This window comes from Haliotis asinina, chromosome 3, assembly GCF_037392515.1.
Source record: "Haliotis asinina isolate JCU_RB_2024 chromosome 3, JCU_Hal_asi_v2, whole genome shotgun sequence".
Classification (NCBI taxonomy): domain Eukaryota; kingdom Metazoa; phylum Mollusca; class Gastropoda; order Lepetellida; family Haliotidae; genus Haliotis; species Haliotis asinina.
The window spans coordinates 58,684,187-58,710,165 of record NC_090282.1 but is presented as its reverse complement, the minus strand read 5'-3'; the positions used below and the strand labels follow the sequence as shown (position 1 = coordinate 58,710,165).

Genomic DNA, 25,979 nt, shown 5'->3' with positions numbered 1-25,979 from the left:
CACCCAAACACACACAGACCCACACCATGTGCACATACACAATTACACCTAGACCACACTCAGATGTTGTTGATATTTGTTCGAGGTGGTACTTGACCTAACTAATGATTCACTACCATGGTTGTTGAATACTCCGCCTCACTCTTATCCTCTCTCGTATGTACAATGAAAGTCTAACCAAGACTTGAAAGCTTTTCCCATCACATGCCTTCTGAGGAGGCCGGGGACACTTGAAAATTGCACCACGTCTGAGTAGTGCACACTTACAGCAGGAAATACATTTGAGTCGCTGTACTTGCTGTCACATGTTTCTCATTTGAGCGGTAAGAGGATTCGGAGCTGTTTCAGAATTGGGTACCCACCCATTTTGTTAGACAATATTAGATAATTTATAATGAGTCTAAGGTCAATCTACTAGGTTGGTAAATCTAATATCTCACACGGTTTCGCAGAAAGAAGTGTAGCCCAGCTGAAAACAGCACTCTTGACAGCGTACGTCACAAATGTATCAGTTGTTATGATATACAGTACACTGTGTATATCAAATCTAACGAATTTTATCATTAATTACATGAATTCGGCATAACCATAGTTGGTCAAAGTTCGCTACATCCGTCAGTTCCTTCATACAGCAGTGTACGAAATAAGCCAAAAAACCAGTCAGATATCAGGGCTGGTAACCTCAACATGTCATCTTCCCCAAAATGATTTGACCACACCAGACGCCAAGATCTGGTAAATCTACCCATATGGATGGTACATAAAAAAAAAAAAAATAATGATAATAATGATAAATGCCAGACTATAGTGTGCTAGCTAGCTGTAAATCTAGACAATCCGTCTCGGTCGGGAGGGAGGGCCTTATTTCATACACTGCTTATTAGCATGTCAGTGTAAAGGGAGGTTACTGCTTACACCGGGGTCCTGTCAATTACTTTGATTCTATCCTACGAATGATTTAAGCCATCGCGCTTGGCCCTGGTTCACACATGTCATGGGTTCACAATTGCGCATATCGATTGTCATGTCGTTGAATACTGGATTATCTGGTCCAAACACGATTATTTACAGGATGCGGCCACATACCTACAATATTGTTGAGTGTGGCGTAAAATTGAACTCACTCCCTGCCTCGTTGATGGTTGGTCTATCACGACTGTAACATGTTCAGCCTGTGTCATTTAAGTCTTCCTAAAGGCTAACCTAAAAACCTTACCGATCGGACTAAACTATGTTGATATTACTGGCATCGATCTGTAAATAATCACATCCGGACCAGACGATCCAGTGATAAACAACATGAGCATCCATGTACACAAATAGGATGTGATGGCATGTTTCAAGCCTGACCACTCGATCCCGTTAGTCGCCTCTGACGACAGGTATAAGGTTCTGAAGATCAGTTCTAACCCAGATCATCGCAGGTTCATCACCGTTTCGGAATTTTGGGCAACAGTAAGTGGAAATGCCGAAGCTGGACTTGCTAAACGCGTTGTCAAACCCAGCTCACCCACTCTTTTATGGCAAAAGGAATCGCTGACGAAGTTATGATCTTTTGCAAAGGAATGATCATTCTCTTCCTGCAGCGCCCACTACTAGCTTCATTACGCAGGTCTTTTTTTTTCAAGAGCTGCTCACACTCCCATGCTATCAATAGAAGGTCGTGATTTAATCTGCTGCCGTGTTGTTAAACATCAGTTTAATTATTGACGAGAAACCTAATTGAATTTTGCACCTACACGACATCAACAAAGGAAATGATCCACGACCGGTTGGTACTAACCATTCCGTATTAGTGACACCGTCAAACCGCATGCCTGAACACACCGACCCTAGCTAGTCATGCAGGTCAAATGGTTAAGTTAACAACAATCCTCATGTGAAAAAAAATTTTTTTTTTTCAATTAAGAAAGTATACTTGTAAAAGTCAGCTCCATAACAACAGATTGTAGTTAGGTATACAAGTTAGCTTTTCAGAGTGTGAAACATTACTTCCTCTTTACAGTTCTGCAATACACATGATCAGTTTCTGATCCAGATGTATTTCAGTGGCAATACTTATTCGCCCTACATACTAACCCAAGACTGATCCAAGGAGAATTTCAAAGTAGGGTTTTCATTACGAAGTCATGTGAGATAATAGGGAGTGGCTTGCATCAAGATTACACCTGTTTCGGACAGTGTGAGTGAGCGTTTGCGTGTCTGTGTGTGAGCGTTTGTGCCGCTAGGTGCCTGTACTATTACCGAGGTCATACGGCTATTCCAGTGAAACTATATCATGGACACTCAATTCAGAAAATGGGCAAACCAATAATCGTTTTATCCCCTTAATACTGAGCACATGGTAACAAAATGGATCTTCTTTCAACGTCAGGTATGACTACCTGTAAAGATCCGGGGTAGAATTGGTCTTCAGCAACTGAGACTTGTAAGAGGTGACAAACGGGATCAAGTGGTCAGACTCGCTTGCTTGGTTGACACATGGCACCGTATCCCTATCGCGTAGATCGATGCTCAAGCTTTTGATGCTGTTGTCTGGTCCAGGCTGGATTATTTACAGACCAGTGCCATATATAGATGGAATATTGCTCACCAGTCAACCAAATAACCAACCGACCAACCAACCATCCAACCAACCGCTGGAATAATCTGCCCGAACCACAGACCTTAAGCTCACCGCAGCTCATATACTCGCATATTGCGAATATACAACATGTCACTTTATCTCACCTTGTACTTTAAGATTCACAGTCTTAATTTTCACCGGACTTGTATTGACCTGACAGTTGTAAATGCCCTGATCGTTGTGCCTCACAGTTCTGATATGCAAATTCCAGTCTGTAGTATAGGGCCTCTCAACGCTTAAACGTTCATCATCAATGATTCGTCGATCTTCAAAGGTCAAAAGCGTTGACCACTGGTCGGTCCATACAACCTGAAATGACACAAAAAAAGTCATCCATGTATATGACACAGATGATAAACCTACGGTGTCCTTCAAGAAGCTGTTTTATGTAGCTGAATCTCGGTCGATAGGAGAGAACAATCGTTCAGATGACCTTTATATATCAAAGCTATCAGTTGCTTGTCGAGTGTTCACTAATTGGACAAAGATGGGTATTTGATTCCGTTTGATCTTTTCAGCTACACGCACGTACAACATAATGTCTTGGTTTCTAGAAACTCCAGCATAATAATGAGAAAAAGGAGTGCTGAACATGCATATATGTGAACATGTTTATGAGTGACATTTTAAGATGTTACATTAGAAAAACAAAACCAAAACCGGTAAGAATTTATATATCTGTTAACGGAGGAGACCGTGATTGTGTCACGAATTGGTAATGGGACCATGTTTTCGCGAAAAGCGGACCCTTCACCACAGATAGAACAGATCATTCACTTCTTCTGCATGACGAGAGGCATTCCTGTACATTATTCCATAGCTGAAGTGCTGACCTTGACCCTTCTACAGGACAAACACTAAACCTCTAGGCTAGCAGTGTTCGTGGTTACTTTTCCAGAATGTATCCTGGTCACTGCTTGAAGACCAGAAAGTCACTTCTTTGAAAAAATTCTTTTCACGAGGCGTTACCATCAGATCATCTTTTATGTTGACTACTTGTCCTCCGATCGCAGTTTTTTTTGTCTAAAACATTTAATTGTGAATCTTTTACGATTTAGGTGCCTTCAGATAAAAGTTATGTTAAGTTTTTCTATTTTATGTTTATCTATCTGGACATTGAGCATAGTCTCACAAAGTTTCAGACAGACAGACAGACAGACAGATATTTATTCAGTATTAAGGCCACGGGCTCAAAATACATACACATTGACATTTGTATTCGGCGCACTGCAAAGAATGCTTTATAAAAATATGGAATATTTATATACATTGCTTATTACTGCTGTCAGTAATTTGCTGGACCTTATATAAGGAGTAGGGAGATCTTTCTCAACTTACTCTAGTCTTGACCTGATGATAAGTGATCAAATGTAGCATCAGAATTACATGTAAATATGCCCAGTATATTCAACCGAAACTGACGATGTTGTTCATAGATTGATATTATATGTTTTCAATATAATACTTCCCTTGTCTTAAACAATACTGACACAACCTTTCTTTATACAATGTATACGAGCATCTTCTCTTATTAACAGCGATGTAGAAGTTATCTAAATCTGGCTAAAACAACCTTAAACTGTAATGGTGAGTGTGTGAGTGAGTGAGTTTAGGTTTACGCCGCGCTCAGCAATATTCCAGCTATATGGCGGCGGTCTGCATATAATCGAGTCTGTACCAGACATCCAGTGATCAACAACATGAGCATCGATCTGCGTAATTGGGAACCGATGACATATGTCAACCAAGTCATCAAGCCTGACCACCCGATCCCGTTAGTCACCTCTTACGACAAGCATAGTCGCCTTTTATGGCAAGGATGGGTTGCTGAAGGCCTATTCTTCCCCGGGATCTTCACGGGTCTAAACTGTAATGGTAAGGATGACAGAAGATACGTTTCCACTTGTTAAAGAGATTTAAGTTGCTGATATGAAAAAGAGTCAGACAAAGTATCAACCTGTATATGGCATTCCTGCTTAAGGTTATCAGCTAATCTCTGACTGAAGATACACATAAACAAGTCAACATCACCCGCTGCATGCGATACCCATACAAAATCAAATGCATATTTGAAAAGAATATTCTTAATATGACTGGCCCAAGTGATTCTGCCTTCCTGATCTGATGATAAACGCATCCTGTAACACCATTTACACGAATATTTGACTGCCCTTGTCATATAAGATAACCACAGAGGCATCCTGCCACACTCAACCAGAGCCATTACATTACAAGTATTCTTTTTTATGTTTAATATCCTTTTACACATCATCTTAATCTGAACACGTTTAATAGTTTTACAAAAGGAAGTATCCCATATCTCTGCTCCATAACACAGAATTGTTTTCACAATGGTATGAAATACAAAATCATTACATGATAAAGATACATGATATTCTGAAATATACCTATAGTCATCAGCACTTTTAAGTTCCCTTTGCTGCTGAAAAACTCGTGTACATAGAACTAAGTATGTTAAGAAATTTCCCCGTTATTCCAACATCTTCAAGACTACTTAATAATATATCATGTTGAGCAGTATCAAACACCTTGGAAAAGTCTATAAATAGACAATAAAATCTCCCCCTTCTTTTTCACGCATATTTCTGCAGGGTAAACATATTAATCAATAGTTGAATATTGTGATCTAAAGCGAGCCTGTGATTCATCAATAATGCAATAAAATTCACAATAATCTTTCAATCCTGCATTGAGAATGGATGTAAACACTTAACATACAGAGTCAGTTAAATAAGTACCTCGGTAATTGTTAACATTTTGCTTATTCCCAGACCTAAACATAGTACAAATAATACTTTTAACCCAAAGGACCATGTGTTCGTTATGTGATTAACAATATAAGTAAGAACTGCTAATGCGCTACTTGGTATGTTTTGGAAACTCTGCGACTATATCGTCGGTAATTTGCTATTTCCCAGTTTGTTAATATAAGTGTCAGCTTCATCTGCAGTTATAGGTACATTAAGAATATCTTTGGTATGACACTCCTGGTCAGCACAGCGGTAATCATCAACAGGTACAGGACGCGCATTGGACACATTCAGCAGAGATGAGTAGTGATCAGTCCTTTCATTGGATGTGATTGACTGTGACATACATCTGCGCTATTTAGTCATTCCCACAGCTTTCCAGAACAATTTAGGATTATTTCTATTATCGATTAAAAACTGTCTTTGTTGTTCATGGTATACCGTTCTTTTCTATCCACACATACAGTTCAACTGTCTGCGCAGTTGCCTAAACTAATTAGCGCCCAAACCATGATCCCTATGTGCAAGCATGGTCAGTATTTAGCATTTTTTTTTTTATTTCGGGTCCATTGTCCCACCATGTTTTTATTTGAAAGATTTCTTTTCACGAAACGTCATAGTCAGGTCATCATTTATGTTGACAACTTGTCCGATCGCCGTTTTTCTAAAACATTAAATTCTTAACTTTTACGATTAAGGTGCCGTCAGATAAACTTTGAGCATAGACAGTGAGCATAGCCTCACAAAGTCTCACGGAATGTTGTTCTTTGGGAAGACCTTTTAAACATAAGATGGGATAGTTTCATGCTTGTGTGTACTTATTGAACTGCGTGTGTTTGTAAAGCGACGCCTGTAAAAATTGGTCAAATGACCAACGACAAAAGACAAACCCCCTCGGCCAACCTCACATCGGGCACAAACATACACCAGGGTCGGGACAGGAAAGTCAGTGTACTTCAATTGATAGAGCAGAACCCTGATAAGTTACCGCATCCTTTACATGCCCACTACTTGTCACCGTCGCCACTGAAGATATTGTCTCTATTTCTTGTCATGAACCAGGCGGTAGGTCAAACACGTTCAAAGGGTGTTGTGTTGACACAGTATTGCACCTGCGGCTCTAACTTGATTGCTTTCCTTCACCCGTTACATATGAATCCTTGCTTGGCGCCGAACTCTAATTTCACAGGTCTAACCTTTGCTCTAACAGACGGTCATACGGTCCGGCGTGCGAACGTTAATCAAAGGTGGGCCACTCGAGATTGAAGGCTGAGGGCTGGTCACCACTAATGGCTAATGTATCAGTTCACGTGGAGTGTATGCTTATCAAAGGTAAAGCCGTTGCTTCACAAAATGTTTAGTTAGATTCTCCGTGTGCGTGTGTGCGCCATTTCGCTCACTTCACAACTTAGTATTCCTCGATTGAGCTTATGTTTTCGTCGAATGATGAACGTTAACAAATACACAGATAATCTTTAAAGGGACTGATACCAATTTACAGCGCAGGTCCAGACGTTGTAATGTCGACTCCCTGTAGGGTATTTGCATACCAATCACCTATTCTAGGACGTGCCATATTTTTTTGCGGTTCATATTACATATTTGGTGTATGTCACTGGATCACCAGTAGTCCAAAGCGCTGGGAGTATCGCGTCTCTTGGACATGTCAGGAGCTATAGACCGAGAGTTCGAATCCCACATCCGTAAGGATCATGACAATGGTTTATCAACTGCGTAGAGTAGTAGATTTTCAAGAATGATATTTATCTATAACTGGTGTCCGGTGCCATTGGTTGTTCTTTCAACACCGAACTCATACGCTAAGGCGAAATCGCACGCAATGGCGATCACACTTTCAATAATGATCAGAACTGCTGCTTGAAAGTTAAAGCAAGAGGCATACCTGATGTTGACCCAGAAATTTCACAGAACAAGGCAAAATGGCCGTGGTACCCTGCTTGACGGTGACATTTACCATAGGGACGTCAAAACTTGGCTCAAACGTCACGGCGTCTGTAAAATAGAACACATGATGCTATGTAAAACAGGTGATATATTTTACTTGTCATACATGTGTAAGACAAGACGTTTTTCTTCATTTCTTAATGATCTTGTGAAGGTTCGGTTTAGTTGTGATATAACGCAGCAATATTCCAGCTATATGGCGAGTCTGGACCAGACAATTAAGTGATCAGCAGCACGAACATCGATATACGCAACTGGCATACGATGACACGTGTCAACCAAATCAGCGAGCCTGTCCACCCGATCTCGTGAATCAAATTTTACGACAAGCATGGGTTGCTGAAATCTAAACCGTATGTTCGAGGGGTTCTTATAAAGATTGTATTTGATGAAGAGCTATGCATATATTTGAAGTGTTTTCAATATACTATATACGGGTGGTACTGTCGTATAATATGTAAGATTCTGAAGTATATCCAGGAACAGCTGGATGTATTTAGCGAGAATTAACTAGTGGAAGTTAACTATTAGCCCTGACAAATACAATGTCCTTATATTTAATGACACTGAAATGGAACATGGAAATTGTTTTTAAACCCTAAAATTATAGAACACTTACTTTCAGAATGAAGATGAAAATAAATGCCTAGAAATTATATTCAGTAGGAAAAGATCTTTCACATCTGCTTGAAAAGCATTATGTGGGACGAGTAAGTCTCTGAAAGTAGTGAATGATGTTTCATCCAAAGACAGATATTATGATTTATGTATTACCTGTCAATTATAACCATCTGATAACGCAGTAAATCGGACGTTAAGGTATAGCTCTGAAATATGGGCGTGTGAATGTAATCTAATTTGAAAAATCCATCCTCGTTACCAAAAACTGATGTGTTAAGAAAAATACACTATACGCTGTGTGCTGAGACTGTGCACCAACCGTTTTGTATTGAACAAAATACTGGACTAGTACAAATGCAGAAAATGAAAATAAATATTATCCAGTATGACACTCATTGTTTAATGACTCAACCATATCGTACAAATGTAAATGAATCGCTTGCATAAATGATATTTTGGTTAAAATGGGAAATAAATATATATGGGAAAATCCGTATGGAAAGAGCCGAGAATATATAATACATATTGTAAGAACAGCCATATAAGATAAGGACAAGCTTGGATGAACAACTGTTTGGTTCCGGTGATGTGATGCTCAGAAAGAAATTACTGTATCGTTGTCAAGCAAGGATATCAAAACGTCGCCTCACCCAAATAAAGAAGTTGTTCATCCCTAAAGTGTCATCTGATTCACCAACTTCAAAATGTGCCACCCAAAGAATAATAGTCGTATAGATCTTAATCTACAGATATCAAATCGTTTTCGATAGGCAGGTTTGAAACGAATTGTGAAAAAAACAATGTTCATATATTGATTTATTTGTAATGTTTGAGTAATACATACAAATTTAGTTTGACCCAGTTCAGATTTTCCTTTCCATGTCTGCCGATTGAGACAGGCAGATAGTACAAATTTTATACAATGTTTGTATGTGAATTGATATTTCATCTGTTTATCTGTCAGTATCTTACAGCAATAGAAAGATATTACTCCCAAATCATTATACTCACATACCATCTGCATTCACATTAATTTGGTTCAACACATTGTTTCACTTTTGATGCAATGGTAGACAATGTCAATTATCGCTCAATCATTTGGCAATTAATGCAAAAATATTGGATATTGAATACTGCACTGTCTTCTGTCAACTGTTTAATATGCTAAATTAGCTTAGCCGAAATAAAGTTCAGTTATATATTAAGACATTTTGTTTCACAGCCGTAAGTTCAAATTACACCTGATACAGCGTTTACAGTATTTAGAATGAAAAACAGTTCCAGTTTTCAAGAAAAGAGAGAAAACTGAAGTTTATTACGATCAACATAGTCATTTGAGTTACATATTAAGGAATAACGTAACTTCTTTGTAGACTAATGACGTGTCATACAGTAATGCATGCAAGTAATACTGAATAGGGATGTACATATATCTGTGAACGACTATGCATATATGAATATAATCGCTATTACACTATTTGCATATACATTTTATCATTTGTATTTATATATTTAATAGTCGAACACCAGAAAGGGAGTAATATCTCACTTCATCCTTGCCATCAGTCTACGGCAGCCTGTTTACTCAGTTTTTTCTTATGGGGTGAAGATAGAAATCATGTATGTGTTGCATGATTTTCTCAATATAATCCCTCGGCCACGTCTGAATTCTTTTTTTTTTTTTGTCACGAATCCGTTTATGTTGCTTTCAAAATGTAAAACAAAGGTTAAATGCATGTTCATAGTTAAAACTTCCAAAGATTTGAAACTTACTCTTTCCGAGTAATGTTTTTGGCGTATAACTGTTTTAGTCCTAACTGCTTGATGCATAATTCATTTTACATACGTATATCGAACTACGGTTCCGGAGAACTAAACAAGTGATGCCTTTGGGTGAGTTACAACTGTAATTTTACTGAATCATATATAATTGCATGTTTATGATAATAAGTTATCCAAATATAGGCCGAATACATGAGATCACTCGACTCTTTGACATGCTATGTCAAACTTTGATCACGATGTTCTTTCAGGAAATCCATCAAGCTGATTGATGAAATACATATTGACCGATGACGTTGACACAAAGTGACGCTTGATTTTGTAAGTAATCGTCAGCTTATTTCATGTCAGGAACGGTCGAAATACTAGGGTTGTGGATTTGCAAAAAATTGTATTGCATATACATATATTGCGATTAAGGTACCCGTATTGCGACCTTAAGTGTTTAACAGTGAGTGACAGTAACTCTGTATGTCAAACCTGTTTTTTACATTATAAGACCCTAAACAGACATGTTATGGTTCTGATAACACCGATCTCAAAATTAGGTTGATTAGTCATGGATTCTGTTTTGATTTTTATACAATTCATAGTATTACATGATGACGTTTTGTCATTGAATAACGGAGGAAAATATCTGTTGTGAATGGATGTATGTGTAGAGTTTTGTTTAAAACAAAGATAATCACAAAAACTTCATATTTATTTTTTACCCAATATACCGGTTCTCAGAAAAGCATAGCAATATGTATTCTTTGAAAAGAGAATTTCGATATATCTGTATGCCGCTAATACCGTAGAGCCCAACAAATTACCGAACATTTTGACCGAAGGAGATGCACGCAATGGTAACCAAGAGAGTGTACCGTGAAGGCAAATACAAGGAATACCAACGAGTGTTTTGTTCTGGAGAAGCATCGGAGACTTTAAGTGAGTAAGTGTGTATTGTTTTACGCCACTTTAGCAACATTCCAGCATTATCGCGGCGGGGGACACCACAAATGGGTTTCACACATTGTACCCATAAGGGGAATCGAACAAGGGTCTCCGCGTCGTCGTGCGAACGCTTTAACCATTACGCTACCCCCTCGCCCCGGAGGCTATAAGCGTTAAGAAGTGGGGGTGATAGATGCAGATGTATTCAAGAATACTCAGCCACGAGAAGGATGTACCCCTTCGAGTCAAATGAATGAATGTATTAATGAATTTCTTAGTGTCAATGATGGTACCACGCATGGATTCTTTGAAATAATTCTAAGTACGACTGACCTTAGACGTCCAGTTAATAATGTCATTTGCTGACCGACATGCGAACGGTTATTGCACATGTGCGTCTCCATGTATCCATCCAGTGTTTTATACCTATATGACGAACATAAGGAACCCTGCGGTGTCTGTTTTGAGGTATGTAAACATTAAGTTACATCCAAGTATCACGTTCATTGCGGGTACCAGGGAGGAGCAGTATCTAGACAATTCACCCTGTCATTATCAGTGGTTCAGTCTGAACCCGCAAGTCATCAACTGAAATTACGAGAACTGCAATAAACAATAAATATATAACCACACACAATAATTGGAGAAAGAACTACTCTTGGAATCGATCAGTGGATTTCCTTAAGTAGGTATTTAGTAATAGGTCGTGTTCCCTTGGGAGCAATACGTGTGTTTATGCAAAAGGGAATCAACATTGGACATATGTACAACTGTCAATCAATGTCAGAAATACGTTTCAGTTCTCATTTTTGTGTTTGGCAGACATGTCATTGGCAATAATGCGTATGATAGTTATCAGATTCACTCTTTAATACATTTCAAATACTGTGAGTTAGGCTTGATGGAGAGCTGTAGGGCTGTTTAATGCTTCTAAGCGCCGATTAAAGGTCTGCGTTTTCTTGGCCAGTATCATGGGATTCGTGAGTAAAGAAAAAACTCACATGTTTGCTCGGTTGTGGAATCTGCTTGTCAATGTTCGATATTTCGTGGTATGTATATTTGGATTTCATTTGAAGTCTTGTTGCTTCCACTTGATGGTGATTCTCTGAAGGAAATACCTAGACTTGAACATGGATGTAACATGTCAACACGCAGTTTTCATGAAATACATATGCCACATAAGGCTTTAGTGAGTGAGTTAATATTTAACGTCACATCGTCAATATTTCAGCACTATCGTGATATAACGCTTTAAGGATGTATGTTTGTTATTTGACATGTCCAATTGATATCTGTGCATGTTCTTGTGGTTTTATGAAAAAAAATAAGGTACAAAATGTTTGGAGGGTTTTGTAGTCTCAACAACGTCAGTATAGTTTTAAAAACCTTATTTAGTATTGTTCTTTGAAGTCGTTTTCAATTTAAACATCAAACTGAACACATTATTAAATTGTGTTTCTGGTCCATGAAATCACGTATGAAATGCTCAAACAGACATCCGTGTATCCTATTACACCAAGATGCATTTGTAATAATAATAACATTAGTTACGCCTTTATACCTACAGTCGTTGATGAACACTTCCATTGCTCACGAACTAACTCCAGATTGACGAGACTCGTGTCTTTCAAAATGCTAGTCGCATTATTAAAACTATTTAGTTCGCGGCGAGAGTATTTTCAGTGTTCAGCTTGTGACGAGAATCCGAAATTGCGTCACAACGTCTTCAATTACATGCTCAGCAGTGTTTTACATTGTTTAATACATTTGCAATAGCGTGTAAATCATGTTGCTTTATATTTTAAAATATATTTTCATTTACTTTGGTAAAAAAGCTGCTTGCAACTGTCACTGTCCCATCACAGAAATAAACCATCTGCTTTCAGTGACAGAAAAGGCCAAAGAAAAGGATTACTCTCAATTTCGTTGATTTTGTGTCAATAAACTGTCATCCCAAATAATTCCTTCAGTAAAAAAAGTCCAGCTTTCTGTCTAATAACGCGTTGATAAATGGCTCACAATTTCACTGTTTTATTGAAATGAACACATTTTGAGAAAGCATCTTAAAGCACTTGGTAATCAAGTCAGCGTTGGTGACAAGTTGGTTTATAATTAATTCAGTCGAATGGTCCCGTCTGACGTGGGACCGAGCTCTCACTGTGATACTTTCAAAATGATTTTGATGAAGCATCAGAAAAACGATATTTACATCACAGAGAGTGACATGAACGGAATTGATGTGTTAGCAGTTTAAAAAATCGGAAGATATTACTTCAAAACACAATATAGGTATTTGTAGTCATATTACCGTACATATCCGTTGAAAACGTTCACACGTCATACCCCTTCTTTCTAAATAATGCCTAAACTATTCAATTTAATTCTCATGTCTAACAAAAACATGACAATTAATATGAAATATCTACTGTATAGAGAACCATCAGAATATTTATTAAATATTCTGCTAATAGGGCAAAAACAAACGTCAACAGGGATGCATTTTTGGCTTTGATCAGCAGTTACAAAAACCCCACAAATGACATCACCGTTGAGTCCCTTGGCTGGCAAGTGTATGGTATGCGATATTGCAACTCATCACTAGCTTTACAATAAACATGCTATGGAGTTGTGGACTTTACTGACTCAGAATATATATATATATGAATAATGGATTGAAGTCATCACCGAGCATGACTCATACAAATGCAAATCTAATAGCTAAAGATTTTATTGACTTTCCGTTATACACAGGGAGACACAATAAACAAATTCAGTGTCAGTGAACAAAAACACGATTGCTGTGGAGTCTTTGTGTTTAACATACAATATAATGTCCGTCTGAGGAAGAGTGTTATATTTGAAAGGAAGTTTGATTTGTTGGTGTGTACTTTGTGCCATATCTGATATGCAAAGATGGATGGATATACGGGGGAAAGGGTTACTCTGCTGTTAGCTGCCCAGACTGAGCCGCTTGGTTGCACCATGAACCTATGCATATGATTGTCTGTTCAAACTCTAGTTTGTGTATGTGTGTAGGCAGGCCAACAACATACCGTCGTCGTGGTTGTTACCCAAGAGGTTAACATCTGACATCTACGTCACATCGACCTTCTAAAACCTACGCACAGTACATCTAGAAAGCTGTCAAAGACGCTTGTTACTCGCTCACGACAGTTGTATATAGTTGTTTTTCAATCTGAATCCCTCTTGTAGTAGATCACACACATCTATATACAGATATATGATCACATTTATTCAAATGTACATATAGGTATATCAGATCATTATCTATTCCGACACTAGGACATTTTCACGTACCTAACGCCATTCTTCTTTTTCCCATTTAGAACAAGCTTGTGAAGCAAATTTATATTTTATGCCATGTATAGTTTTATGTAACAATGCGAAGAGCTTAAATCACTCTAGACATGATTGATGTAGTAGTGGAACTAAAGGTTTGAAAAAACGCTGGCATGGTTGATAGGTTGACTGAGTTGGGTTTTATGTCGCTTTATTAAGCAGTATTCCAGCAATATCAAGGCGGGGGACACGAGAGGTGGCCTTCACACTTTATACCCATGTGTGGAACGCTTTACATGGCTGCTACCTCATCGCTACTGGTTGTTGACTGCAACAGGAACACCCACCCACCCCCCACCCCACCACCACCACCACCATGTAAACATTCAAATAGATAGCACTTCGTTTAGGTCATATTCTGGTCATTGATTTTTATGTTTCCATTTTGAATGTTCCAAATTGTCCGAAAAGCTCGGGAGAAATAGAGAATTGAGTGCATATGACGTACTGCCTAAGGTATCTGTTTGTTAATGTGTAGTTTTATTGGACACATTTGACAATGCCTTTTGAAAACCACTAATCATTGTTTTTATCTGCATAGCAATATATCATCAGTATGACTGAATGTATAGTTTGTAAAGGCAAAGTGACTGGTGTTATATTTCTATACACTATCGCAGTATAAATATTTCATGTCAGAATCTAATTGCCCTTCTTTGCTCCAAATGTCTTTTTATCTGATAATGTGGGATGAGGTATAATGGCATCTCACATTTTATCATTGTCTGCTATTTGCCATTTATAGGCATACACATTTTGATAAGATCCTTCGTACAAAAAAACAGCCAATGCAAGGTCCCATTTGTCATATTGATAGGGAGACTTTGCAAAGACAACAGGACGCCACGTCAATACCCTGGACAGACAAAACAAAATAGCTGCGGATGACATCACTTGTAGAGTCCAATACAATTAATTTCGAAAGAAGCTTAACGATCGTGTCGGATTCGTGGCAAAAAGGCAAGTGAATTCAATGTTTTTGATACATCGGATAGGCCCTGTCTATATTTGGGATCAGCAAAAGTAATTAAGTGCTGATGTGTTCACAACAACAAAGACTATCGAGACGGGTATTTACAAGACACTCTGTGATTTCCGCAAACGTGCTTACTGTATCTGCGGTGCCTTAACTCAGAGCCAGTTGTCACAATCCTCCGATCCTTGCTCGTGCCACTGTTAGCAATGGCTCAGTCTGATCCCAATCCCGATTATGACTATCGTGTAGAAACTCAAAGCAACGTGAATACTCATTTTACCGTGCTTGTAGCCATCCATTGACGTTTACTGTTCGTTAGTGAAAATACTGGACCACACGGTACAACAATGCTTACAACATTTGCTCCTTCAGTTCGGCACAGACTAAGAAGACGTTATAATGTCAATGCTCTTCGGCTGTTAACATCACATTATTAATTAAAAACAAAACACGAAGCTGTTTGGTATTTCAATGAAAATCGATTGCATTTACCATCATTAATGGAAAAGGGGAATATTTTTTTTTTTATTCCATATCTGTATCGATTGAACGAAATAATTCATATGCTAAAATTACATCGTCTCTTCCCATGACAAATATATGACATACATCTCTGCCTCATAAAATCATTGGCCAGCGTTCTTGTGAGTTACTCATGCATGGTTGGAGTGTCCTAACTTTAGCCACGATAATGTTATATAATCTATTATTCATTGAATAATAGAAAAGGGTTTTAGTTACGATATTTGCATGATGTTATTAGATGTCCTGATATGTTTTGATGGATTCTTGACGACACATATCTATGAAACGATGATGTCACTATCGATTGTCTGTGTAGGGCAATAAAGTGCTGTTTGGAAAACAGATACATTATTCACGTGTATTTTCACATTATTGACTTTTCGTTTCATGCTATGGTTATCATCAAGAAGAAAACCAGTATTCTTACGCAGTTTGAGGATTGTGCGCGTTCAGGCTTGGTATTCTAGTGTTGGTATTTCGTAATGTTCGTTTTCGTAATGCATTTGACACAAGCCTTTCCAGACACATCTTACACATAGGCAACCAAAGGAACTCACACCTGCCGAAGTTTTCCTTTATTTGGTTCATTGTTTACCCATGTAATGCAAAACCAATGGACTTTTTCAGGGTGGTTTCTATATACATTAAAGAGTTGAAAAAAAGATACCAATATAATCTTAATTTGATTTTTCAAATGTAGAGAAAACATTGAACTGCACTGATGGTTTAATGGCTGTATTTGACCTTTTTGTGCGTTGGGATAAAGAACATGGCATGAAGGAAAGAAATGTTCTGTTATGTTTTAGATTTATTCGATTCTTATTACGTAAAGACTTGTCCAAATCCGTAAATTAAATATTAATACAATATTGACAGCAAACACAGCAACAATCGCCCTTTTTCTCACAATTATCTTTGAACGGAATTCTTATTTCTGGTATTTTTGGATTTCCCCATAGCATGTACTAAACTAAGCACGTACTGACATTACAGATTTAATACAGACATGGTACGGACACGTGGCATACAGCGTATTCCAAATGTCCTTTTGCGTCTTCCACCTCAACGCCTACCCTAATGTCCCAGTCTTCTTTGAATATACGACCCACGGAAAGCGTCACCTTAGCATTCATATGTGCATGTTTTATAAACCCATCATGGTCCGATTGAGAACAGAGTTAGCTATCTCACGTTACAAGGTATATGGAACATGAGGAACACAATAAAGACCAAACGCACCATACCGTATTGACTTATTTTCATATCTCTCAGACACGAGTTTGGCACAATCGCTGGTAGTCCAGAACGAGAATACACTAATTTGTCTCCGCAAGCTCCAGACAGGGGACACGAGGTGAAAGACTCGCCGTAGTGATAGACATGTTCCCGTGAAACAGTATCGCCCATCTGACGGTACAGACTGAGTCTAGTAGTCTATGCATTATTGGATAAATGTATCTGTTTTGTTTGAAGGTACAAATATGTTCTGTCCGGATATTACAGACCATCGTGTACTTTCGTTTAGGAGGCAATGGTCTGATGTTTGAAACACCATTAGGAAGATACCGTAACCCTGAACAAGAATTAGAGTTGTATCTAATTTATACGGTGATTGTGGTCTGTTGCGGATAGATTTATGGTGCTTAAGGGTGATATATAATGCAATAAAACATTGTTAATATATGTGAAAGAGTAGCAGAATATTGATGACAATCACACCAGTAATACTGCAATGATGGTCTGAATTGTCTCGGAGACACCACTTGGTGATGATATCACTATCTTTACGACCGAGAGTGCAAATAAACCCGTCAGTCACTTTCAGTTTCTGATTAAGCAAAGGTCAAATTAACCCCATGCTAATACTAGCCATCTCATGCCATCGTGATCACATTTGCTCTGGAATTCCCCATCAGGGTAACGTGAATTATCTTTAAGACATCCGCTGTTCTAATTGACTGATAATAGTGACGGACATGCACTGGCTATCTCATGTATCATTACATGCCTTTGGCTTGTCAGTGGTCAAGAGGAGACAGGTCTTGTAGTGGACATCGGATCAATATACATTAACGCTCACACTCAACTTGACCCCTTGGAGTGAATATTTGGACGTTGTAATCCCATGAATACTCTGACTAAGCCGTAGGTTTATTTTAGATCCACTTTAAATGAATTTTCGTGTTCAGAGAATAGAGAACTGATACCAAATATTCTGTTTGACTTTTGTGAGATAGACATAACTTTAGAGCTCATGGGTGCTTTTACGTTGTAACTAGATCTTGTGTTGTAAACGTCAAAACCCGCTCTTGCAAGACTCAAATGAAAACCCATCTATAGGTGAATGGATAGATTTACCTGTCCTTTTCGCGGGCAGTAGGTGTCACCACAGTGATCCATTCATTTAATGGTTCGCAGAATATTTGAAACTTGATGCCATATGGCGTTTACGTTTCATACTACCTTATTTGGTAGCCGAATGGTTAAAGCGTTCGCCGAAAATCCGGATTCGATTGCCCACATAGTCACAATATATGAAGTCCATTTCTGGTGACCCCTGGCAAGATATTGCTGGAATATTGCTAAAAACGGCGCACAACCCAACCAACGCACCCACTCACTCACATTACGTTAATTACCAGGGTTTGGCGTTCGCGAGCTGGAATCCAAATGTCCCCCTATGGCATGAAAAACACAACATCCGGGCGCCTACGTTTTAGCTGTAAACGTCTACGGCCGACGGCACCTTGGGATTACGATTCACATTAACGTGACACAATTGAAAAATTGTTACACATCAAACCACGCACTGCCATAAATGCTTCTATCACTCTTTGTGCTACACGAGGAATACCGTTAAATCACTTCTATTCTTGCATGTTCACAAAGTGGGCAAAACCACAAAACACGTGTGGACTAATGAATGTTTAATTCTGAGTAATTAGATTTCAGTACTTAGCGGTTGCATGTATCCGATAATCTACACACCACATCTGACACCGATCAATACAGAACCTTGCCACATGAAGCAAGAGAGCCCCAAGAGCAGAGGATTATCCTAGTTGGACCCGTCCGTGTTAATACAGTATCGCCAGATTTAAACATCCACAGGGACTTTATGTGCCCCCTGTAGGTTCCAAGCGTGCATCCTTCTTTGAAAACTGTGTGGGTGTAGCCAATCCTACACTTCCTGGCACCGGTATTTCGTGTTTACTGCAGGTGGGAAAAGCTTAAGGTTTGTCTTTCGTTCTATAATCGTGAAGTCAACCGTATGTATTGTAATTGTTTCTTTTTACAAAAACAGCTGAGTGATCCAGTACGAAGGTTAAGGAGAGTACATGCGCTTTGTGCTGATCAAAGATTCACCACTTAAACTCATAAACCATAGACTGTTACGTTATAGGTTGGAAATGTCGGTTTTGGAAGAAAAATACTTTCTGGTATTTTGATGTTGAACATCAACACATGAACACTAGTGCCATGGAGACAGTAAACGGTTCAAAACTGGCACATCTCTGAGATCCTCAGCTTTGTAGAATTGTGACAAATGCATTAAAATACCATCGGAAGTCAGATTTCGAAAACATCACTCTATCATACGAAACGTTATAAATACATCAGTTCCATTCCTATTAATATTTTAAATCGAAATCCAAAGGCTATTGTAATAGAACGATATTGCAATCACGCATATATAATATATTTCATCGCATGAAGAACACCATTATCTGATTTCAATATGATCGTTTTGACAGAACACGATCACGTTTCCACGCGGATTAACAATCGAAGTTTTGCTTCTCTCTAAAAATAATGATCTGTATCTCAAATACGTTACTCTTTTAGCTGTACAGAGAATCATAACCAGTCAGAATTGATAAATGGTTGTCTCTTCAGTCGTGAAATTAATGAGTCGTGCTCATACACATGTCCAGAGAGAAATATTTATACCAACAGCAGTAGCTATGATCGGCCAACCTCAAACGATAAATCAAAAGTTATGTACAACTGCAGACGAAAACAGTGATCCGTTTCTCTAGTAATTGAAAATCACAAGATTTGGTTGTGTTCCTTAAGGAAATTGAAGGTTAGGTTTACATTACTTACAGGCGATGTATTGAAACTTATCGAACACCTCTAAACATACAGAATCATGTTCTATGAAAGACGCTGGTGGGTTCATTATACCTAACAGATAGACGAATTATACCAAATAAGAACGAGCGATGAGAAAAAGCGCCCGGGCTATACATAAAATTATTCTCTGTTACATCGTGAAGATATAAAATACAATCCAGAAGCAAAAAAGCGAATAAACCACTATATTCCCTGAGAGTTATTCATCAATGTGTTTTTTATTGTTTTTAAGCATCGGCGTATTTTGTCACGATTTGGCACCAATAATCTTCAAGGAACCGCCATGTCTCTTTCCAGGATTGATAAAGAAATAAACAGTAGCGGTAGTTCTGATTAGGTTAGGGTTTTTTTTCTTGCGCTGATTAAATGAATGTGAGGAATTGATTAAAGGAATGTGAACACCTATAATCTCAGGGAGGTCGAGATTCACAATTTATACCTGTCATTATGCCCAGCGTAACTATTATATACCAGGGAGCATTGTCACATCGGTTTAAATCTTTGTTCGGTCGTGCCCATGAATTCTAGATAATCTAATATACCTGTACATATATCTGTATCAATTTGCCTCTCGCAATCTTCCAAGAAAACCCAGCAGAAAAAGAGGCCTCCTATGTCTTTATGGGGAAAATTGCGCTTATATTACTTTTGACAGTTATAAAATACTGAATTTAATGCGAATTTAAACCCACAATGTTTTCTGCACATTCTTGACAATTTGGCATTTGGATGTACACCAGGGGTAGATTATCATAGCCCTTGCTTCATCGATTTCCTCGTAAATAGGAGCGACAAAACCCCTTCCACATTCATAAACAATCTCTGCCAAAATGTAGAGTCAATTGCAGAATTGTTACTTGATCTTGTGCAGGTATTTATTTCGGCAGTATCGATGAGGTCTGTAAACAAATCGAGTCTGAAATCCAATTCATTGTCGTTAACTGGTATGTGAATGTCTGTGCAGGCTCACAAAAATTCAACTTATAATTTCGTCCATGCAGAATCAACCATCATAAAACTTAAATCCTTGCTCTAATTTTACTTCTGTGTGTTGGTTAGACCAATATTAATATTGGCAAACATAATTTTACAGAAACATGCATTATTGTCTTAATATATCGACAAAAAACGGAGACGAGAGAAAATGACTCACATGAGATGTACTGCATATATATGTTTCAGTGTCTGTATCGCAGACTATATATTGGTTTGCCAGCACCAAAGTGAAAGATTCCTCTACAAATACGATTTTCTGCTACAGCGATACACCATCGCGTGAAACCAGACAGCAGATACAATCGTATTACTCTTTCCAGACACTCGCTCATCGTCATCACATGTTTCTTGATTCCATGATGTTTCAGTGCCTTTGTCATAAAACCTTAACAGACTATGACACCCTACCAGGAAACGGCTTCATGCATGAAACGATTTATAAATATGAAATAAATGGAATTGTGAAATTGTTCAAGGGAAACACAAATCTCCTTCTTTGAACCTGTTATAAACACTGAAGCATATGTCATTTGATTGGGCAAATGAGCGACGCATATGGGTTTATAATAACGGTTGCCATTAATCATTTCCTAAGATAGCCAGAAGGCTAGAAAGAACTTTACACTGACTTGAATTACAGAAAACATTGCATTGCAAGATAAAGAAAGTCATCGCTTACAGGGCCGTCTTTCCAAACACCAGCGATGTCTTGAAGATTGATATTAGAACGAATCCGTTTGGAAAAATCATTTTTCACTCGACCAACTTCAAATCATGTCGCTGATCTGCCTCAAATATCAATTGATGCCTTACAAATGTTCCTGGGCTTGTAACGTGATCATCTGGACAGAGGCTAAGGAGGGGCAGGGGGATTTGCCCATAGAAAAACAGTCAAGAATCCATACGTCAATGTAACGTTAGAGGATTGACAGCACTGCAGACCCCTTTCAGATTATCGCTGTTTTCGCTTGGGTTGGTGATAGATCATTGATGGATGAATACAACTACCTGTTGAGCAGCTGCAGCTGCAGTGGCTGAAGACGTTACATACTCCTAGGCCTTGCAACATTTTTAGTAGTGTTAGGCTACTCCTTCACCAAATGAATTCGATTTGGCAACATTTGGTAATTGTTGCTCCGGTCTGGTCCTCCTGAATGTTGTCAATTTCATGTCTTGAATAGAACTTTTATCATACACAACTCTAGATATATATTGTTATTTCAATTAAACATTTCTGCGGATCGTGTGATGCATGAAGCGGCAAGCATTTCTTTTGCACATTAACTGCAATCCCCGCATCTATAAATAGCGTGATGTGAATTCGTTCATCTTTCGACGATTTAGGATATTTTAGCACTAACATTACAGGTACTATATATTCATGGTATGTTTTAAGTTTAAGCGTCCTAAAACCCACAGACATGGAACCGCTGACTGTGAAAATGATATGGTTCGTAAACTCTACCATGTCGCAGTCCTATACCTAACAGATGTCGTAAATGGGCCCTATATAGAGGAAAGAAAGATGTGTTATGACCAATAACTTATCTAAAATGCATTTACATTTTTTATGACCCTTCGTGGTCGAAGGAAGCTAACGTCGCTGGACAGTGCCACTACCCTCGCAAGGTGATGCTGGTGAGTTCCAATCCTACAGGGTCCCGAGTTATTATCCTTGTTACGTAACCTTCCATTTCGCGTCAATATGATACAGCGACGTCATTAGAAGACTAGATACGGGATCGAAGACACTTGGCTGAAGTACCAGGTGTGGCTGAACTGACTCTTACTGTGAATGATATATGTCACGTCACGTCACGTCACGTCACGTCTCTGGTTTTGATGAACCATTTGCATCAGCGAGGAATGGCACTACCACTATCAACCCCAGATTAAACAGGGGTTCCAGTAGTGGAATGATCTGACGTCTCCTCCTATCAGAAGGGGAAATCTGTTTCGGGAGATGACGTCGGTCTTCCCTTATTCCTGTGAACAGGCTCTCGAAAGAGTAGACTTCACTGGCCAATGCTATGGTAATCTGATTGTACAAAAGCATGACGATGCTAAGGCTAAACGACAAGGAAACCTCAATAAAGACGTGTTGTTTCTGTTGGACAATGCCAAAGTCTGTTTTAATTATGTCAATTAGGCATAGTTCAATACACTATTTAGATCTGACCTCACAAAGATCCTCCAGATCCATACACCGTTGACAGAAGTGTGAGGACCCAGGAAGAGATAATGTTGAAACATTGTTATCAACAATGTCATCCTTTAAATCTCAGAAGGTTTTAGCTATCCACTACACGCTTCTCGATTTTCACTGTTTTGTCTCACCATTATTGATATGTCCCCTTTGGTCAAATAGTCCATCACATAACTGCCTTTCAAAATAATACCAGCATTTATTACAAAACAGTGGCGCATCCCCGGAAAACTATTTAACGATTTTTGTGAGTATCAAAGCAAATGATTGATGTCATCCACATGTTAACATGATCTATTATGGGCATGACAGTTCAACATCATTCCCTGGATGCATATTATAGGTTATCGCATATAAAGTCACGCATCCATACGCTCTCATGTGAGTCATTACATGAATTAGCTGATTGTTAATTCATTTTACTTGCACCACACAGAAATGCTACACAGTCGCTGAAATAGAGCCGTAATAATAAACCTTAAACCATAACTTCACACTTTTTAGTTATTTCAAGTTTGACATATATATCAAAAGGAAAGATTTCGGGATCTACGACCATTTAGTATGCACAGGCCTCCTATGCATTTAGTGTACATTTGGAGTGTTGACATTTAGCATGCCATTATCTGACGAGGTAACCTACATTTCTTCATGACGATGGCTGCTTATACAATTAACAACACTAAACTATTGCTGTCTGAAGTTTAAAACAATAACAGCACGCGCTTACAATGAATCCACAGACCGTTAATAAAATTTTAAATGACAACTGCAACATATATAATTTAATGATAAAAATCGGAATGTCATCAAAACTGATGTAGTAGAGCGATGACACAGAACAAAAGTTCGCTAAATGCTTCATGCAATGTGATTTACGTGGAGATCCATGCCCACTAGCTGTACTAATATATACATTTTGCCCTCTTAGCGCTGCGATAGTCGTAAGTTAGTGTTAACGTATAGCACTTTCGACTATCTTAGCGTTAAGAGAGCCTGCAGTATAACAGTATTGATCGCAACCTTAAAGATAAGGACTACAAAAATGAATATCGTCATCTTGGAGTTGCACAATTTCAAATCAGATGTCATTCAAACAAGCCAATTTGCTTACTTGCCGAGAGTCAGTATGACAAGTGGCAATACTCAGTTGTTTTCGTTTGTGTTAATCTTAATAAACCATATAGCAGTCCCCGGGTTTGTGCTTGCTGTTGATGTGAAGGAAGTATTGTCCATGTCATTGCTCACTGTAACTTTCGTCAGGGCACCTTCAGTCCTTTAGGAAGTTATTGTTACTTTGAAATATCCAGACATTCGAGATCTCGATGGACAATCCGGCAGATCAAGTTTCAACGTAACAGATACACAGCACGACATGCGAATGAATTTATTATTATAGGATATTTATATAGCGCACATATCCATGCAACTATTGCTTGCTCAAGGCGCTGGTATTAAATTTTGTCTCCCTCGATCACTGGATGTCCGTCTCATCGTCACATCGTATTATAAATCTCAAACTCACTGGGGAGTATACAACTCTTGCTGTCACTAGGCGCTGGTGCTGGCACCATTGTGGCTTTAATATTGAGCACCTCTGAAGCAGAGGTCAGCAACTATAGTCTTTTCTGTGGAGATTCGTAACAGCTATGAAACTGCTTATCGTAGAACTTAGATTAGTGTGATCATATTGGAATATATGACTGAGCATCACGCCCTGAAACATTTTCCTCCTCATTCTGTGCGAGCCATGTTTGTAACAGTACGTAATATCTATCAAAGATCGTACCAAATGGTTAACAGGCATTTCTTGGTAAGTCTACGTCAGTGATATTTATGATTCTAGATACAGCAGCTTGAATTCACTGTATCAAGTGAATTCATTGCATGAAGTGTCATCAGGGATATTTTAGAGTTATTTCTATCATCTAATAAGCCAAACTAACCGGTATAGACGTTGGTGACGTTTCATATTATTTTTTCTGCCCGGGATATCACTAACAACGCGATGATGGGGAGACATTATTTCTGCTGATGGAGTGACGTCACGACTTTGCACACAGTATGTTTGTTTGGACTGAAACTCGCGTTTTCTGAATGTTAGCAGACATAACTAGCCGCATGTCACTACTTTACAGTGGGACCCTTCAAAATGGTGACTTGGAATGTTAAACTCCGTAAATATTTCACACTGAACAACAATGGAAACGTTTGTTTCGAAATACTAAATTTCACAAAAAATAAACGTTAATGTTTATGCAGTCTGGTAAAAATACTTGGCAAATAACAAGAGTTGCGTTCCTTTTACAGTATATTTTCTGTACAGCTGCCAGACACCTATGATGGTTTGGATCCCACATTACATTTTTGGGTTTGCCAGTACCATACCTATGCTCATGGATTTTCCAAAAATGGTTTGCGTCTGAAGCTATGACTTCAGGCTCTCCTTCCACGTCAAGTTGAAATATTTCATTTCATTTTCATTTCTGGTGTCCCCTGGAGTGATATTGCTGGAATATTGCTAGGAAGAGGAGTAAAACTAAACTCACTCCCTCACATACATTTATCTCACACCAACGGGAACACTGCGGTACTGAGGGTTCCCCAAATCTAACCATCGCAAAGCATGCGCTTGAAGCAAACGTGTTGAATTTCCTAAGTTCAGATTTGGCATTAGCACGGCAGCATGACTGAAATTCACAACTTCAGCAGCTTTGTCTGCCTGGAAGACGGGAGGATCATCTCTCGATATCATAAAATGATTGGTGCGGACGAATGGTTCCACTTGCAATTAACTTGATATAGCTTCTGGTCAAAGAAGCACGCACGGACGATGAAAACTGGACATTGAAATAGAAATGAAGTGAAATCACAATCCCATGTACAAAATATTGCTAATATCACAATCAGTGCTCACATGTAATTTAATCAAGTATGACTCACTGAGTGTTACATTTCCTTCATTAGCATGTCTCCCACTACCACCGATAGGACGAAAAGTAATTGAGTGATGTAAATAGACTCATGTTATGAACTGCTTTAGGAGTTAAAGCCTCTTTAAGATGCAATAATTAATGA

General features: G+C 38.5%; 1 protein-coding gene across 1 annotated transcript in view; it reads right to left on the bottom strand.

Moving 5' to 3' along the window:
* The window catches only part of LOC137276936 (lachesin-like), a 53,984-nt gene that overhangs the window by 8,801 nt on the left and 19,204 nt on the right, over window positions 1–25,979 (bottom strand). The window contains exons 2-3 of the mRNA XM_067808586.1: window positions 7,301–7,410; window positions 2,731–2,935 (exon numbers count right to left, since the gene is read on the bottom strand). Of these exons, the coding sequence (XP_067664687.1) occupies window positions 2,731–2,935; window positions 7,301–7,410 (315 nt within the window). The remainder of the gene's footprint in view (window positions 1–2,730; window positions 2,936–7,300; window positions 7,411–25,979) is intronic.